Below are 17,335 nucleotides of genomic sequence, written 5' to 3'. Positions count from 1 at the left end.
ATTGTATAAAGTGCTGGTTTTCAGTCCATAACTTCTTTACTGCTATGGAATATTCTATACAATAAAAACACATCAGCTGTTTTAAACTTTAGATACACATTATATGTATCAAATTTTATCTTGCTAGATGTACCAGAGAGGAAATGTTCCAAATTTGTATTGCCTATACCCACATTATAAAAGATATTTTTATTGGAATTAAGTCACACAAAGTCATGAATTTGGCATATATATATATATATATATATATATATATATATATATATATACACACACACACACACACATCCCAAATTCCAAGCAAAGAAAAATGTTTTACTTGAAGGCATTCAGTTGAACTTTATTTTCAAATGAGTTACACCAATGTTCTAGCTTGCTGTGGGGGCCCCGAGTGGTCTAAAGCGCTCTCTGTTACGGATCACTGCCATCTCACCTCTGTCTGCATGGGTTTGAATCTCAGATTCGGCTAATGTGGGTATGTGAGAAAGCTTGCCAGTAGCTTCTCATGGGTCGGTGGTTCTTTCCGTGGTTTTCCTGGGTTCTTCCTTCACCATTAATACTGGCTGCCATGTATAGCCTATTGTGTGCTGGAAAATGGCGTTAAACCCTACAACAACAACTAGCTTGCTGTGTTTGTGTGTGTGTGTGTGTATATATGTATGTGTGTATATATATAAAGTCAACAGCCACATCCACTTTTTTCAGGGGATGTATTTAAAAAGCCAATTTCTCTTTGTCCTTTCAGTTAGGTGGGGTGCACTGTGTAATTAAATCTTTCTGTAAGGGATGACTTGTCATCTGCAAGTCAAGTTTGCCTTTCAGACAAATAAAAAAAAGCAAAATAAACGTGCTAACTAACTGAATAAATAGATGGATGAAAGGATAGAAAAAGACCAAACTGGTGTATAATTACTGTTATGTCTATTTGATTTGATTTAATTTATATTTAATTCAATTGTTTGTTAGTTTTAATTTTTTTCTTTCTATTACATGTTATTGTAATGTAATTTTATTTACTGGATTTGACATTGTCCAGAAATTTAATTCAGTAGTAAACAACTAATAATAGAAACTTTGTATCTAATGCTGACCTAGTTCCTGACCTTGATTCAGAACATGTAAGGTTGTGGTAAACAACTTTTTTGTATTTTTATTTTTTAATTCTTTCTCAGAGTAAGATTCATAAAGTGAAATCGAGGCCATACTTGGAGTACTTGACAAAAAACATGTATCAGTTGGGTTTTTCCAGAGGATTGACCCACATCCGGGCATCTGTTTTGTGTTGTAGTTAGATTTATTAATGATGTTTTGAGAAATAATAGTCATTAATGCCTTAACACTTGAGAAGTTAAAATGTATTTTGTTGTGACCAGTTTTTGGGCTGATTATTTTATTTTTCTTCCAATTATTTGGATTCCAAGAGATTATTTTTCCCTGGAAATATTTGTGCTCTAAAAAAAATTCTTGGACAAGGACAGTTATCAAAATTTACACAGAATTCAAACAATGGAATATTATTTTCTGTGATTCAACAAAGAACTGCTGACACATCAGTATGATGCTGACAACAGCATATGTCATCACCTTCCATTTTGGATTTAATAGAGTTCGAACACAGTTTTATTAGGACTTTTTATTACTAGGACTTATATTTTTTAATTCTTGGATTATTCTTGGAATATTTTTGGATTTGATTCATAGAACCATAAGTTCTTTTTCTCATTTTGCCTTGTTTTTCTAGGGAAATAAATTATTTGTTAAATTTTACAAAGCTTGTTGTCTTTACCTTTTTTCTTGTTATGTTTTTTAAGAGCCGAAACACATTACATTATTTTTATATTGAATGGTCCATAAATTACAAATTGACAACTTACATTTTGTCCATCTTTCTGTAATAAAATTTACTGACATCTATAATAACTGAGATTCTGAATCCATTTATGTTTTCTTAAATGCATATCGCTGTCTTCAGTAACAGAACTATTGCACCAATTACATTGATTACCAGTTTCTCCAGAACATCTAATTTCATTTTCTGCTATACTGTGGTTGAGTTTGACTGCGAAGTCAACTTGATGGATCCATTTAAGCTGTACATTTGAATGGGTGTTCAAGAGTAACTTTTGAGTTTGCTTCATTTCAAATGAAATTACTTGAAAATTTTGCAGTGTATCAGTCTTTGCCTGATACCTGGTAGAGGTCATAGATAAACAGTAAAAATAAAAGTGGTCCTAAAATTGACCCTTGGGGAACTTGAGCAGTTAAATGGATTAGCTCACCTGAAACATCATTAAAAATCAATGTTTTGGGATCTACTGTTGAAATATGGGCTACAAAATTAAATTTGAACATCTGTATATTCCATATTTCTGAAGTATAGCTATGTCATTGATCTGGTAAAATGATTTTCTAAAATCTAATGGACTATATAAATTAGATTCCATTTATCTATTTCCCAGTACTACAGATCAGAAATGTTGTTAAAGCCATTTGGCAGTTATAGAATTTCATCAGACTGATTGATTTTTAGATAAGAAATTATAGGAATACAAATTAGTATAGACATGTGATTCAAGTGCAGTCAAACCTGCCATGACAGTCACCTGGTCTCAATGACCATTCCCATTTCACATTAACATAGACGTGTGATTCAAATGCAGTCAGACCTTCGACGACAGTCACCTGGTCTCAATGGCCATTCCCATTTCACACTAACATAGACATGTGATTCAAATGCAGTCAGACCTTCGATGACAGTCACCTGGTCTCAATGACCATTCCCATTTCACATTAACATAGACATGTGATTCAAATGCAGTCAGACCTTCGACGACAGTCACCTGGTCTCAATGGCCATTCCCATTTCACACTAACATAGACATGTGATTCAAATGCAGTCAGACCTGCTCTGACAGTCACCTGGTCTCAATGGCCATTCCCATTTCACATTAACATAGACATGTGATTCAAATGCAGTCAGACTTGCTCTGACAGTCACCTGGCCTCAATGGCCATTCCCATTTCACATTAACATAGACATGTGATTCAAATGCAGTCAGACTTGCTCTGACAGTCACCTGGCCTCAATGGCCATTCCCATTTCACACTAACATAGACATGTGATTCAAATGCAGTCAGACTTGCTCTGACAGTCACCTGGCCTCAATGGCCATTCCCATTTCACATTAACATAGACATGTGATTCAAATGCAGTCAGACTTGCTCTGACAGTCACCTGGCCTCAATGGCCATTCCCATTTCACACTAACATAGACATGTGATTCAAATGCAGTCAGACCTGCTCTGACAGTCACCTGGCCTCAATGGCCATTCCCATTTCACATTAACATAGACATGTGATTCAAATGCAGTCAGACTTGCTCTGACAGTCACCTGGCCTCAATGGCCATTCCCATTTCACATTAACATAGACATGTGATTCAAATGCAGTCAGACTTGCTCTGACAGTCACCTGGCCTCAATGGCCATTCCCATTTCACACTAACATAGACATGTGATTCAAATGCAGTCAGACTTGCTCTGACAGTCACCTGGCCTCAATGGCCATTCCCATTTCACATTAACATAGACATGTGATTCAAATGCAGTCAGACTTGCTCTGACAGTCACCTGGCCTCAATGGCCATTCCCATTTCACACTAACATAGACATGTGATTCAAATGCAGTCAGACCTGCTCTGACAGTCACCTGGTCTCAATGGCCATTCCCATTTCACATTAACATAGACATGTGATTCAAATGCAGTCAGACTTGCTCTGACAGTCACCTGGCCTCAATGGCCATTCCCATTTCACATTAACATAGACATGTGATTCAAATGCAGTCAGACTTGCTCTGACAGTCACCTGGCCTCAATGGCCATTCCCATTTCACATTAACATAGATGTGTGATTCAAGTGCTGTCAACTCTGCCATGGCAGTCACCTGGTCTCAATTTCCATTTCCTTATACAAAATTTCTGCAAAAGTCATATTAAACAGTCACCTTTTCTCCAGAGTTAATGGAAGTTTGGCCAGGTCTTTCTGAATGAATCATTGGTTACTTACTGTTTAGAGTGGTCACTCAAGTGTATCAACCAGGCAATGAAATACTTGTTTCCCCAAGAAAGGTATTGGTTTGGTGAAGACATGTCAGATAAATTGAGTGTAGACATGCCTTATCTTGCTTTATGTATCAGTCATTGTAACTGTAAATTGACATATCGCTCTATTACATTGCTATTTTAAGAGTTTTAATAAAGACATGGTATTGCTAATAGAAATTCCTTGTTGGAGAAAATACATCAGGTCAATTTTAATTCTTTTTGGTTATAGGCCCCCACCCTCATCCCTTTTGGAGTCATGCACTAATGTGATCATACTAAATGTATGTAAAATTAATTGCCAGATTCTCAACAACATTCATCCGATGAAAAAACCTAGTGAATATTGGACTGTAATTGCATAATGAGAACAATGATTCGACTTAAAACTCATCAGAAATCCTTGAATAAACCTGAAAGAAAATTTTCCTCTAAATCTGCTGATGTTGAAGATTACAATAAACCTTTCACTCTCAGAAAGTTACAAAGCTCTCTTGATCGACACTTCATGTCATGACCAGTTGATATCTACCCTGATTATTTGAAACACTTACCCAAAAAGCTCTTGGTACACTACTAACATTTTCAACAAAACTTAGGAAACTGGCCATTTCTGCAGTCTAGTTGAGAAGTAATGGCAATACCAGTTCACAGCCTGGAAAGGACCAAACTGACCCTTCCACCAATTGTCCCCTATTAACAGGCCACATCTGGATGATAGATGATAAGACAAACCTAGTATCTCCAATCCAACAAACTACTATCAGATATTAGTTTTAATTCAGATGCCAAAGAAGCACAATAGACCTGAGACATTTGTTGTGAATTCAGATGCCAAAGAAGCACAATAGACCTGAGACATTTGTTGTGAATTCAGATGCCAGAGAAGCACAATACACCTGAGACATTTGTTGTGAATTCAGATGCCAGAGAAGCACAATAGACCATCTTGTCAGATTTTAAGCATTTATTAAAGAAGCATTCATAATGAATTAAGATATAGCTGCCATTGTTTTCAATTTGGAGCTTACGTCATCACATGAAAATATGGCAGCAGTGAATGACTTGTTCAGCCTTGGGCTAAGGGCTCATCCACCTAACTTTATCACCAATTTTTTGGATTAGTAGAAGGTTCAGATATGAGGGAAACATCACCCTTTCTGAATTCTATGAATGGGAGATCGGTGTACATCAGAGTTATTCTTTGTATATCAGTATACCTCAAGCTATCTTCAGGAAATCAGCATAGTTAGAAGCTATCTTCCGGAAATCAGGGTAGATTGAAGCCTTCTTCAGGAAATCAGGGTAGCTAGAAGCTATCTTCAGGAGTTCAGTGTACCTCAGGACAGCATATTTTTAATCACCCTATTCAACATCAAAATTAAAATTATTGTGAACTGTATTCAAAGCAGTATTGTGAACAAAGAGTATGGATGCTATTGAAAGAAGTTGTGAACAAAGAGTATGGGTGATATTCAGAGCTGTAATGTGAACAAAGAGTATGCATACTTTTGAAAGGAGTATCATGAACAAAGAGTATGGATGCTGTTGAAAGGAGTGTTGTGAACAAAGAGTATGGATGCTATTGAAAGGAGTATTGTGATCAAAGAGTATGAATGCTTTTGAAAGGAGTGTAACAAAGAATATGGATGCTACTGAAAGGAGTATTGTGAACAATGAATATGGATGCTATTGAAAGGAGTGTTGTGAACAAAGAGTATAAATGCTGTTGAAGGGAGTATTATGAACAAAGTATGAACGCTTTTGAAATGAGTTATTGTGAACAAAGTATGGATGCTTTTGAAATGAGTATTGTGAACAAAGTATGAATGCTTTTGAAATGAGTATTGTGAACAAAGTATGGATGCTACTGAAAGGAGTATTGTGAACAAAGAGTATGGAGGCTATTGAAAGGAGTATTGTGAACAAAGAGTATGGATGCTCTTGAACATAAAGTACAGATAAGCTGAAACAGAGTTTTACAAAAACTGACATTTTGTGTACAGAATTGTTTGTAAGTCTTGTATGCCTGATCTGATACAACACATCCAGGGACTTAGACTCTGTCTGGTAGTATTAAGGGTTTTTCCATCAGAAGCTCGATGTTGGGGCAAACAAAACATCACTTTATCTCAGATGAACCAAATTGGTTATTGAATATACCACCAAATGATATCTTGTATGCTCAGAAACCATCCTTCTTTCCACCTTTTGGAGTATCAAATTTGCCCTCGGTTAAAGTAAAAAAAAAAATCAGTATTACTACAGAATTCTGTGTTTCAAATGACCGCCTTGGGTATCATCACCCCCTGAATTGTGGAATTCCAGTCTCACAAAATTGATTGTCTATTAAATTTGTTGAGTACCACCCACTGTTTCCCTTTACGCACATTTGTGCGTCGGGGACGCACGCTGGTGAAAATTGATGCACACATTTTGTTGCCATGCGGTTTTTTTTTGACACAAAGGATTTTCATAATGTGATCAGGATTTATTTAATACCCAATGCATTGGACGATGGATGGCATCATATATATTTTGAGCATATGCATTGACAGGTTCCCCGCTTTGTTTGTTCCTTGCCTTGCGCTCCTCTATTCGTATAGCAGAGTGCAATGCAGGGAACATTAAAAAACAATGAACCAGACTAGCATAGGCAATGTTATGACGGAGTAGCTTCCCCTAATCTCACAAGCTCTCATGCGATTTCCATCCAGCTCAGCAAGCTGTCATCTAGATGTTTAATCTCAGTGCATATTGCACTAGAAAGTGATCTCCAGATTAAAATGCCGTGCACTAAAAATCTTTAGCGAAAAAAGTGAAAGAAGCAGAACATAAAAGAATAACTGTGGATCAAACTTTAATGAAAAATGGAGAAAATAATGCCCTTGACTGGAATACGGTATTCATACATTAGGATTACCGGTGTGACTTATGATCACATGAGACTGCAAAAGTGAATAATCCTTTCTTGATAGGGTTTTAGAATTTTAGAAAATCTGCCCTCATTCGCCACAAGATATCTGGAGAACACATAACCCAAGACATTCTTTCACAACAAAGAAATCAGTAAACTTGCAGAGACAAATGCGTTATTTGGATTACAAAGTCAGTGGGTCATTGCAGAATTTGTTGGTTTTTAACTTTGCTGCAATAAAAGATAGATCTTAAAGTTCAAGTGTAACTTATTAGAAAGAAGACTAATCATTATCCTCCTTGATATTTGAATAATTATGTTCTAGGATGAAGTACAATGAAACCAATGATAGTACACATTTTATGAAAGGCAGTAATTTGACTGCTATTTTGTTAAAAAGATTTATTTGGCTTTTTGTATTGGCTTATTTGTATTTTGATGGGCTATAATATTGCTTCATATTGATTATAAGGAGACTGTTAAAAGTACGACTTGAAAAGAAAAATGATCTAATAAAATTATTCTTTGAATGGACAATGCATTTGTGTGTTAATTGTGAATGTTGATTTATTTGTATGTTTAGAGAGAAAGAGAGTATGTTGTGCAAGTTGAAATATTCTATTTCAGGCTGAAAAAGTATGAGTCATATAAAAATCTGTCAGTACATTTTTGACCCCCACATTTTTTATTTGACCCCCAGTTCTGACACCAAGGTTTATTTTTTAACCCTCAATTTTACACCCCTGGGGGATACACTGGTTCTACCTTCAATCAGAGTGTTTACATTAAATTACATGCTTCTAAAATTTAATTCAGTTTAACTGAACAATCTGATTTTACAATATGCTTTCCAGGATGTATATTTATCTTTTCTTTTTTCAGCTCTATGTTAGCAGTTGCCCTTGATAACTTCCAGATCCTCATTGTGGACATTGACACCAGGAGAGTGGTCAGGACATTTGTGGGACATGACAGCAGCATCACTGACATGGTATGACCTGTGATGGTTACAGGAATGTGTTTTAACGATAGAATTGCTGTCAATCAGTTAAAAGCCATCAATTGAATGGTGTGAAAATGTAAAATATAGACATATGATCAAATTAGAAACAATCAACACATGATTTAGCAATCATCTGGTTGTGGCAGAATAGAGGAGTCTACATAAGTCTTCAAAGAATAGAGGAGTCTATATAAGTCTTCAAAGAATAGAGGAATCTATATAAGTCTTCAAAGAATAGAGGAGTCTGTATAAGTCTTCAAAGAAGAGAGTAGTCTATATCAGTGTTCAATGAATTGAGGAGTCTATATCAGTGTTCGTAGAATAGAGGAGTCTATATCAAGTGTTCAGTGAATAGATTAGTCTATATCATTGTTCATAGAATAGAGGAGTCTATATCAAGCATTCACTGAATAGAGGAGTCTATCAGTGTTCAATGAATAGAGGAGTCTATCAGTATTCATAAATAGAGAAGTCTATATCGGTGTCCAATGAATAAAGGAGTCGACATCAGTATTCACAGAATAGAGCAGTCTATATCAGTGTTCATAGAATAGAGGAGTCTATATCAGTGTTCATTGAATAGAGGAGTCTATCAGTCTTCCGAGGAGTCTGTGTTCAAGATTTCCCTGTCATAAAAAATAATGAGAAAATTCAATTAAAAAAGAAATGCAATTACTTCCATTTTTGTCAACTAGAAACCAGATTCTAGAATATGTACACAGATAGATCTGTTGGTACAAAACATCCTGTTGCAGGCACTAACTTCAACTGCTGCATGTTTTACAATGTAAATGTGTTGCATGCAGTTAATATTTATCTTAATTATTGTGAGTGAATGTGGGGATGAAAATCGGGTGAACCAGTTTGTGTGCAGTGTGATCACGGTAGGACATATGAAGCGACAGTGATGATGTGATGAAACAAAGATATTTCCCATCATTCTGCAATGAAAAACATGGTCATTCACATGTAGGAATGTTACAAAATGCTATTCTTTACACTTATTTTCAGTCTTTTAGCCCGGATGCCCGCTGGTTGGTCACCTCTGGCATGGACAGTACAGTTAGAACATGGGATCTGCCTACTGGAAGGTGAGGAAAGCAGGGTATAAAATAGTGAAGAAGGATTGTTATTAAATAATTGGTGTTCTAAATACATAAGGCTCATCATTGAGATGCAGGAGCCCTTTATTAATCACCTTTTCTGTCCGACTGCTCCAGTGGCCTAAGTGGTTAGAGCATCAGTCTCGAATGCAGGAGGTTGCAGGCGCGAACCCAGGCCATGTCTTACCAAAGACTTATAAAAATGGTACTAGCAGCTGCCTTCCTTTGCACTTAGCATTAAGAGGTTAGTGTTAGGACTGGTTGGCTTGGTGACAGGATAATGTGACTGGATAGGAACATGATGTTACATGTCTGTGCCTCATTGCTAGACATCACTATAAATTGCCATGCTGAAGACATTGTAGCAATATGACTGGAAAATTGGTAAAGCTACATTAAAAATCCAAATCACACACACACACACCCCTTTTCTGTCCACATGTTAACGAGGTCCCAAGTGTCCTAGTGATCAAAGGCACTCACCTTTACAATCCAGTCACATGTCACTTCTGTCTGCAGGGGTTCAAGTCTCAGCTCTGCCAGCATTTTTATGGGAGAAAACTTGCTTGTAACTTCTTGAGGTCTTTTGCTGTTCTTCCACCAGATATACTGGCCACCATGTATAGCTAGCTGATCATGTGCTAAAAAATTACGCTAAACCCATAAAACTGTAAACAAATATAAGAACTATATTCATCTGTCTGTCAGTCCAACTTTTGATCTGTCTCTCGACATTTCTTGTTACTGGCATAGCTCTGCAACTCTTACACATAATAAAATGCCATTTGGTAGGTAATTTGTCAATTACATATTGATCCGTCTTTTACAGGTTTTGACTTTTCAGGTCAAATTGTGATTGAGTTATTGCCCTTTTCCCAACAACCTTAAATCTCTACTACAGCAGATAATTATAATTAGCATAACTTAGGAATCATTCAGCATCTGTTGATGCAGTTTGGTGTATAGATTGTATTGTAGTTTTGTGCCTTCTTTAGAATTTGTGTAATCAACACCATTTTGGATATAGAAGTAAAGCCTATGATAATTAGCTTCAAATCTTCATTTGAGATGTTGCTTGTAACCAGCACGGAACTATAACCTTGCACTTAATTGGATGCCATTTGGTAGATGAATTGCATATTACATGTAGATGTACTTTTTAAAGGTTTTCATCACTTCACATCCAATTCTCACGGAGTTAATGAAATTTTCCCATCAGTATTACACATCTGCTATGACTAAGTCTTGTAACCAACACATTGCAGGAGCCATTCAACATATTCTGATCCAGTTCAGTGCGTTTGTTGTCTCAAGCCCTTAGATGTACCTTTTGTGTTTTATGTCAACTCCATTTTGGATAGGGTTAATGTCCTTGACAGTCAACTTGATACATTCGCATGGGATCTTGTAATGGGCATAGTTTGAGAACCATTCAACATATTCTGATGCATGAATATTGTCTTGTAGTCTTAAATATTGGGGTGGGGGTAGTTTCATTTGAGAGTTACGGGCCCATGATTGCACATTGTCCTGACTTTTATTTCTACTTGACTATTTCACCAAATGTTTGGGACTTCATCCAAATGTGGCATTGGCTTCAGATTGAGGAGGGATTAAGTGATTTTGATTTCATATATGCCATGATAGTTTTTTTTTTATTATGGGTGTTACAACCTGTGATTGACATACTCCTGACATTGGTTCCAGAGAATAACTTTACAATGCTTGTTACCATTTTAACACAGATTTGGCATACAATTTTGTAATAGTGATACCTAGAGAGAGCTTAAATTCAAGTGTTCCAAAATATAATTTAAAAGAGTTATGGTTTAATAATTGCCTGTCGTCATTACTTTGCTTTCCACAATATAACTTTACTAAGGAGTTCTGTATTTCAGCCAGAGTTACTCCACTTTCATATTGATTTAATAAGAATTGAATTTCCAGCATTCTACGTCCATGTTTACAAAAGTCATGTCCCCTGTTAGACTATCTACAGACATTGATTCTCCAACTGAAGTTCCTCATTTATAGGGTCCCTCCCCCACCTCCAGTGCAAATTGTTGAGTCTTTGTGATGTATTCACTACTATTAGTTAAGTTTATACAGGATTTTTCCAGAATGATCATTTTTTTTTTACTATATAAATATCTAAATGCATTTATATTCCTTTTAAACCATCCTGCTATGATTAACATGTTGCTAGAAATGAGAGATCGCTTCATCTGTCAAGTTATGGGAATACATTTTGAATAACACATAAAACTGTCACTAATTTCACCAATTACTTTATTTTTGAATTCCATGAGTTATGATTAGGCCTGGATAATATGTGAAATGTTATATTTTCATTATTTTGTTATATATTTTTTTGTATTTGAATTTTTAGAACATGGGGTTGGGTGTTGTTCAGTAATCACGTTCAGGGTTGAACTGATTTCATTATTTTTCTTTTAGAGGGTTTTCCAATCATTCAATTCAGATGTCACAGTGGGACTTTCCTTTGAACTATCTTTACCACTGTCACTGTTTCCATTAACTTTTAAAATAAGGAGAATAAAAGCTTGTTATTTTATTAAGTCCATGCTGTGAAAGTAAAAGAAACAAAAACAATGGGGAGTAAAGTATACAATTTGGGGGCTAATTCATCCCTCTTCCTTTTCATTTGGGGAGTTTCTCAGCACACTGATTGTGATTAACATGAAAGTTGCAATATTTTGAGTTTTTGGGATGCATGTATTATTTTAAAATATTCTTATTTTTGCTTCATCCAGTGATGAACATGAATGAACAGAAAGAACATTTTGGACATAATAGTTCTTCGGTACTACAAGTCATTGGGATGCAAGGTCTAATGTTGGGCTATGAAATATATATGAACTACCCCCAAAATATACTTTTGTTTAGTCATTAGTCTAATTTATGGTGTGCATTTTTAATGAATCCTATTTTAAAAATGAAAATCTGCTTCAACATTTGTTTCCAATCGCTACAATAGACACATAATTTGCATTTTTCTTTCTAGGCTTATTGATTGTTTCCTTGTGGATGCTGCAGTTACCTCCCTTAGTTTATCCCCCACTGGGGATTTCCTGGTGACAACCCATATAGATGATGTGGGGGTGTACCTGTGGTCCAACATGACCCTGTACTCCCATATACCTCTGCATTCCCTTCCTGAGGACTTCAGCCCACAAATAATAGCACTTCCAACAACCAGCAGGATTGCCAACATTGGTAGGTGATGTTATGTTGAGATTACAATAGCTGGTACTGCTAAGCTTACACTCTAGATCCAATTCTCTGTGTTAGTTTGCTCAAATTGAGGATATTTTATAGCTATTTTCCAGGAGTCTTCAGGGGCTGAAACTATCCCTTATTCTAATATGGGCCTTTCATAAGAAAGAAAAAAGATCATATAAAATAATGAACTAACAATTGCAACATTTTGTAACGTACTTCATACAAATTAATTTCCAGTTGTAATTATTAATAGCTTTTTTTAATCAAAAGGCTGGCCTGAGCACCAGTCACTGTTACCTTAGAAAATCCATGTTTTAGTCCCAAAAAAATAGTGAATTAACAGTACTTTATAAAATTAATTCAAACATTAAAAGTATACTGTGTCACAATATTAGATGAGGCTTTGTGACATGTCAGACATCAAAAGTATACTGTGTCATAGTATTACATGAGGCATGATGACATATCATACGTTAAAAGTATACTGTTTCACAATATTAAATGAGGCATTGTGACATGTCAAACATTAAAAGTAAACTGTGTCACAGTATTAAATGAGGCATTGTGACATGTCATCATTAAAAATATACATGATTACATGAGGAATCATGACATGTCAGTGTTGTGTGTTTGTCAACTGTATCAATGATTCTACTGCTGTAAATATCAGTATTGAACTTGTCAGTATTATTACCCTCACAGAAGTATTAGAATGGACAGAAGTGGTTGGAAGAAGAATTTAAAAATCTAGATCATGTGTGAAATTAAGCGTGTATTAAAAAAAGCATCCATGAAGTTCTTTTCATTTTTAGCAAAAATAAGCGCATGTGTAGAAATTAAATGCAAAAAGTAAGGAAACATTTTAAATCATCTTAATTTAGCAGGTATATTGCTACTTAAGCACATGTATCTTTGCCAATTTTAAGTGCATTGTCTTATCAGATTTTTACAAGTAAGTAAGACGGTTCACTGTTGTTCATTGGGGTAAACTAATTTCTTTATTTAGTTGATGATGAAGCAGAGAGTAAGAAAGAAGAAGAAGATTATTTTGCAGCTGAATTTAAATCTCCAGAGCAGATCTCAGATGAGCTTGTCACCCTATCTCTTTTGCCTAGTTCACGATGGCAAAATCTGCTAAACCTGGATATCATTAAGGTAAATTGCTAAAGATAAATGTAAAATAACTTTTTTCTCAAGGGTTGAGATACTTGCTTCACAAATTGAAGCATAACAATTTTTGTATTAGCTGTCCAGCTCCTGCCTGTCTGGCAACAGAGCTGACTCCTGCCTGTCTGGCATCATAGCTATCTGGTTCCTAACTGTCTGGCTTCTGCCTGTCTGGCATCATAGCTATCTGGTTCCTAACTGTCTGGCTTCTGCCTGTCTGGCAACATAGCTGTCTGGTTCCTGCCTGTCTGGCATCATAGCTATCTGGTTCCTAACTGTCTGGCTTCTGCCTGTCTGGCAACATAGCTGTCTGGTTCCTGCCTGTCTGGCATCATAGCTATCTGGTTCCTAACTGTCTGGCTTCTGCCTGTCTGGCAACATAGTGTCTGGTTCCTGCCTGTCTGGCAACATAGCCATCTGGTTCCTGCCTGTCTGGCAACATAGCTGTCTGGTTTCTTGCCTATCTGGCAACAAAGCTGTCTAGCTCCAGCCTATCTGTCAACATAGCTAACTCCTGCCTGTCTGGCAACATAGCTGTCTGGCACCTGCCTGTCTGGCATTATAGCTAACTCTTGTCTGTCGGACAACAACTGAAACAAATTTTGATACTGAATAGAAAGAGTAAATATAGAGAGAATCTGTAATATACTCACTTTTTGCATGACCTATTTAAAAATCAGCTTTTATATTTTATATCATCATTATCTTCTTCATCACCACCATTGTCATTGGACTCCTGCTGATGAAGTTTCCATTTCACTGAAGTATTCCAGTCTTGATTAATCCATTTGTGAATTGTTGCCTGTGTTATAGATACAACCCATTTGCACACTTCTGTGTACATTGTGATGTGGCTTTTAGTACATGTTGTTGATTCATGTGAGACTTTGTTGGGCTTTTTGAGGGGTATGAACACGGTGTTTACGAAATGGGGTATACTAAATATTTGTTACACAGTTTGTGAATTTCTGCAGGGTATATGCATGGGTGGGGGGTTACATGCACACATCCATCCATCCATCCATCCCCATCCATCCATCCATCCATCTATCCAAAACTGCCAAGTTTCCTTGGAATTTTCAGTTTCGAACAGAAATGTATCACATGTATGTAGGAATACAGTTCTAAAATATGATTGGTTCATTCGAAATAGAGGCTACCATGCCTGTCTTTATCTGCTATATTGGATTTCGCAAACAGTTACCCTATATCACTGTAGTATTCTGCTTCTAATCATGTTGAATAGGAAAGCAGAATATTCAGAATTTTCTCTAGGAAAGACAAGAAAACAACTGGAAGGACAATTGTGCTGTCTTGTTTAGATTTGTGAAACCATCTAGTAAAGGAGAAAACTTAATGTTTTGCAAATTGTATAATGTGAGTTCGCTATTGGGCATTGAGGCACCCATGAAATACAAGAGCATGAAAAAGCTAATAAACATCAGCTTGCTGCTTCATCATACACAGCTCAGCCTGAACTTACGACATATATAAATACTAAAGAGAACCTTGATGTAATTTGATCAAAATTAGGTTTATGACATTTCTTTTAGAAATGAACCTTCCCCTTTCAGTTTCTAGTGTTGCTTGCAATTTATTTTGCAACTGTTTTCAAGACAGTAAAATCACCATCACAAAGTATTACTTGTATGCTAGAATGGAAACAGTTTAGTAAGAAAATCACACAGAATTGAGATCATCAGTGAAAGTTGTTACATTGGAATCGATAATGATTGGAGAAAATAAACAAGGTGTGGAAAAGGCTCATATAAACAGCCTGTGTCTGAGTGTGTTGTACTCTTGCACCTTCTAAATGGGCAACCGAATGGAACAAGGTGCCAGTCCAGAAGGTACAAGCATGCAACACATGCATCTTTGACATTAAATAATTATGTAAAGCACTGTCCTACTTTACTGATGGTTGTATATGTTGTAAATAGTTACATATGCATTAAAATTTAAAAAATCAGTATTTGTTCATGAAAATCAGTATTTTTGTCACATGCAGTCAATATTTTTATACTCAGGGGTTGGCAGCTATTTTTATTGTTTGTATGTATGTATATATTATATATATATATTGGATTTTGTTTACAGAGACGTAACAAGCCAAAAGAGCCACCAAAAGTACCAAAATCGGCACCCTTCTTTTTACCTACCATCCCAGGACTTGAGCCAAAGTTTGCCATTGAGGAGGCATCTACTGGAAACAAGGTAAAGAAGCCAACATTATCCAAAATATTTCTGGGAGGCATATCTACAGGTTTTTGTTTCTTCATTTATTTCACTTTAACATATTTACATTTTGAACCTATTGTATTAAAATTAATTTATTAAACATTTAATTATTGCAAATGATAGTGTATGTGTATACTTATGTACAAGTCTGTTCCAGTTGCAAACAACTTTGACCCAGATTTGCCTTTACATAATGTGTTGGCAGATCAGGGTCTGTGTTACTTGAAAAATTTGGCCTTATAAACTGCATAGAGCCAGATTTGCAGGTTCATTATGCAGTCTGTGCAGTTGGATAATGATTTATATGCAGGTATTCATGGTACAAGTGCACAGATCAGTAGACATTATGAAATTCTTGGTAATGAAGAGTTTTCTTCAAAATCACCGTATAATATTTTGTAGTTGCTTCATGCATTAGATAACATGTCCATATTTGTAACTGTATGTGTGTGGCTTAACAGCACATCAGCATGGTCCAGGCTATATAGTGCTTAGTAAGTTTAGGTCTGTCCGGAAAATCATACAAAACAATGATAAAATATATGTTAAAAAATTATTAATACTTTAAAATACAAAGTCCAAAGTTTTATATAAGTCTCACTCTTTTAAAAGTCTAAGACTTCTTTCAGCATGTACAACATCATGGAGGTCAAAAAACATCACCAGGTCAAAAAGTTGGACTCCATTAGTTGTCCCTTATGAGATGTAGATGGGTACATAAGGCCATTCACATCCCTGAACCCATGGGTAATTTGCAAACAACCTTGATTATTATCAGAGTAAATTCACAGATTTATCATCATGTCAGGATTTTTAAAATCCATTTCTAATTGTAGCTGTTATTTGTTCCCTATATATTATTTTGTTTGTAACAAGTTTCAAATTGTAATGCATTATAATTTCAGGCTGGTTCTCACATACTGTCTGGAAGCTTGCAGCCTCTATCCAAGCTAGGAAAGCTTCTTTGTGAGTCAGAAAAAGACTGCAACTGTAAGTTGACTTTCCGTCTTCAGTCTAGTTACATATTCAAGACTTTAAAGTCAGATATATTTCATACTGCACTTGACTAGAAGCCAAACTTCGTACCCAAATGAAATAAATGTCTTACAGACCCTGAAATGGGCAATATTATTAATGTAGTGAAATGAGCAATATTATCATTGTAATAAAGTTAGGCAGTATTCCAGGTGTAATGAAAAAGAGCAATATTACTTGTACAATCAAAATTGTCAGTATATCCAATGTAATGAAATGGGCAATATTACCAGTGTAATGAAAGCAGAAAGGACTCAAATGCAGAATGCATTGTGAAGAAAATGGAGAATGCAGATGACATCAAACACAAATGCATTTATTAATAACTTTGAATTTTTTTATGTGTGTTTCAAGCTGCCTCTAAATTTTCAGGGCCTTTAGTATGATAATTGTAGATCAGATTTTTTATTCTTAATGTTAACTGGGTTACCCTAGGTCGCTGAGTACCCTAAGGTACTCACGTATGCTAATCACTTATACATCTCACCTTAGTGTGAGTTTGGAGTCTTGACTCGACCAACATGGG

The 17,335-nt window shown here is 35.8% G+C and overlaps 1 protein-coding gene across 2 annotated transcripts in view; it reads left to right on the top strand.

Annotated features, from left to right (window-relative positions):
- LOC149807231 (WD repeat-containing protein 36-like) overlaps positions 1-17,335 on the top strand; it is a 75,182-nt gene that overhangs the window by 44,917 nt on the left and 12,930 nt on the right. For both annotated transcript variants that reach the window (XM_089963810.1, XM_089963804.1), the window contains exons 13-18: positions 7,903-8,011; positions 9,035-9,114; positions 12,152-12,363; positions 13,376-13,524; positions 15,634-15,750; positions 16,680-16,764. In XM_089963810.1, coding sequence (XP_089819936.1) covers positions 7,903-8,011; positions 9,035-9,114; positions 12,152-12,363; positions 13,376-13,524; positions 15,634-15,750; positions 16,680-16,764 — 752 coding nt within the window. The remainder of the gene's footprint in view (positions 1-7,902; positions 8,012-9,034; positions 9,115-12,151; positions 12,364-13,375; positions 13,525-15,633; positions 15,751-16,679; positions 16,765-17,335) is intronic.

This window comes from Sinohyriopsis cumingii, chromosome 1, assembly GCF_028554795.1.
Source record: "Sinohyriopsis cumingii isolate HCF-2022 chromosome 1, ASM2855479v2, whole genome shotgun sequence".
Lineage (NCBI taxonomy): Eukaryota > Metazoa > Mollusca > Bivalvia > Unionida > Unionidae > Sinohyriopsis > Sinohyriopsis cumingii.
Note: the sequence above shows the minus strand (reverse complement) of the source record. Positions and strands in the feature narration are given on the sequence as shown.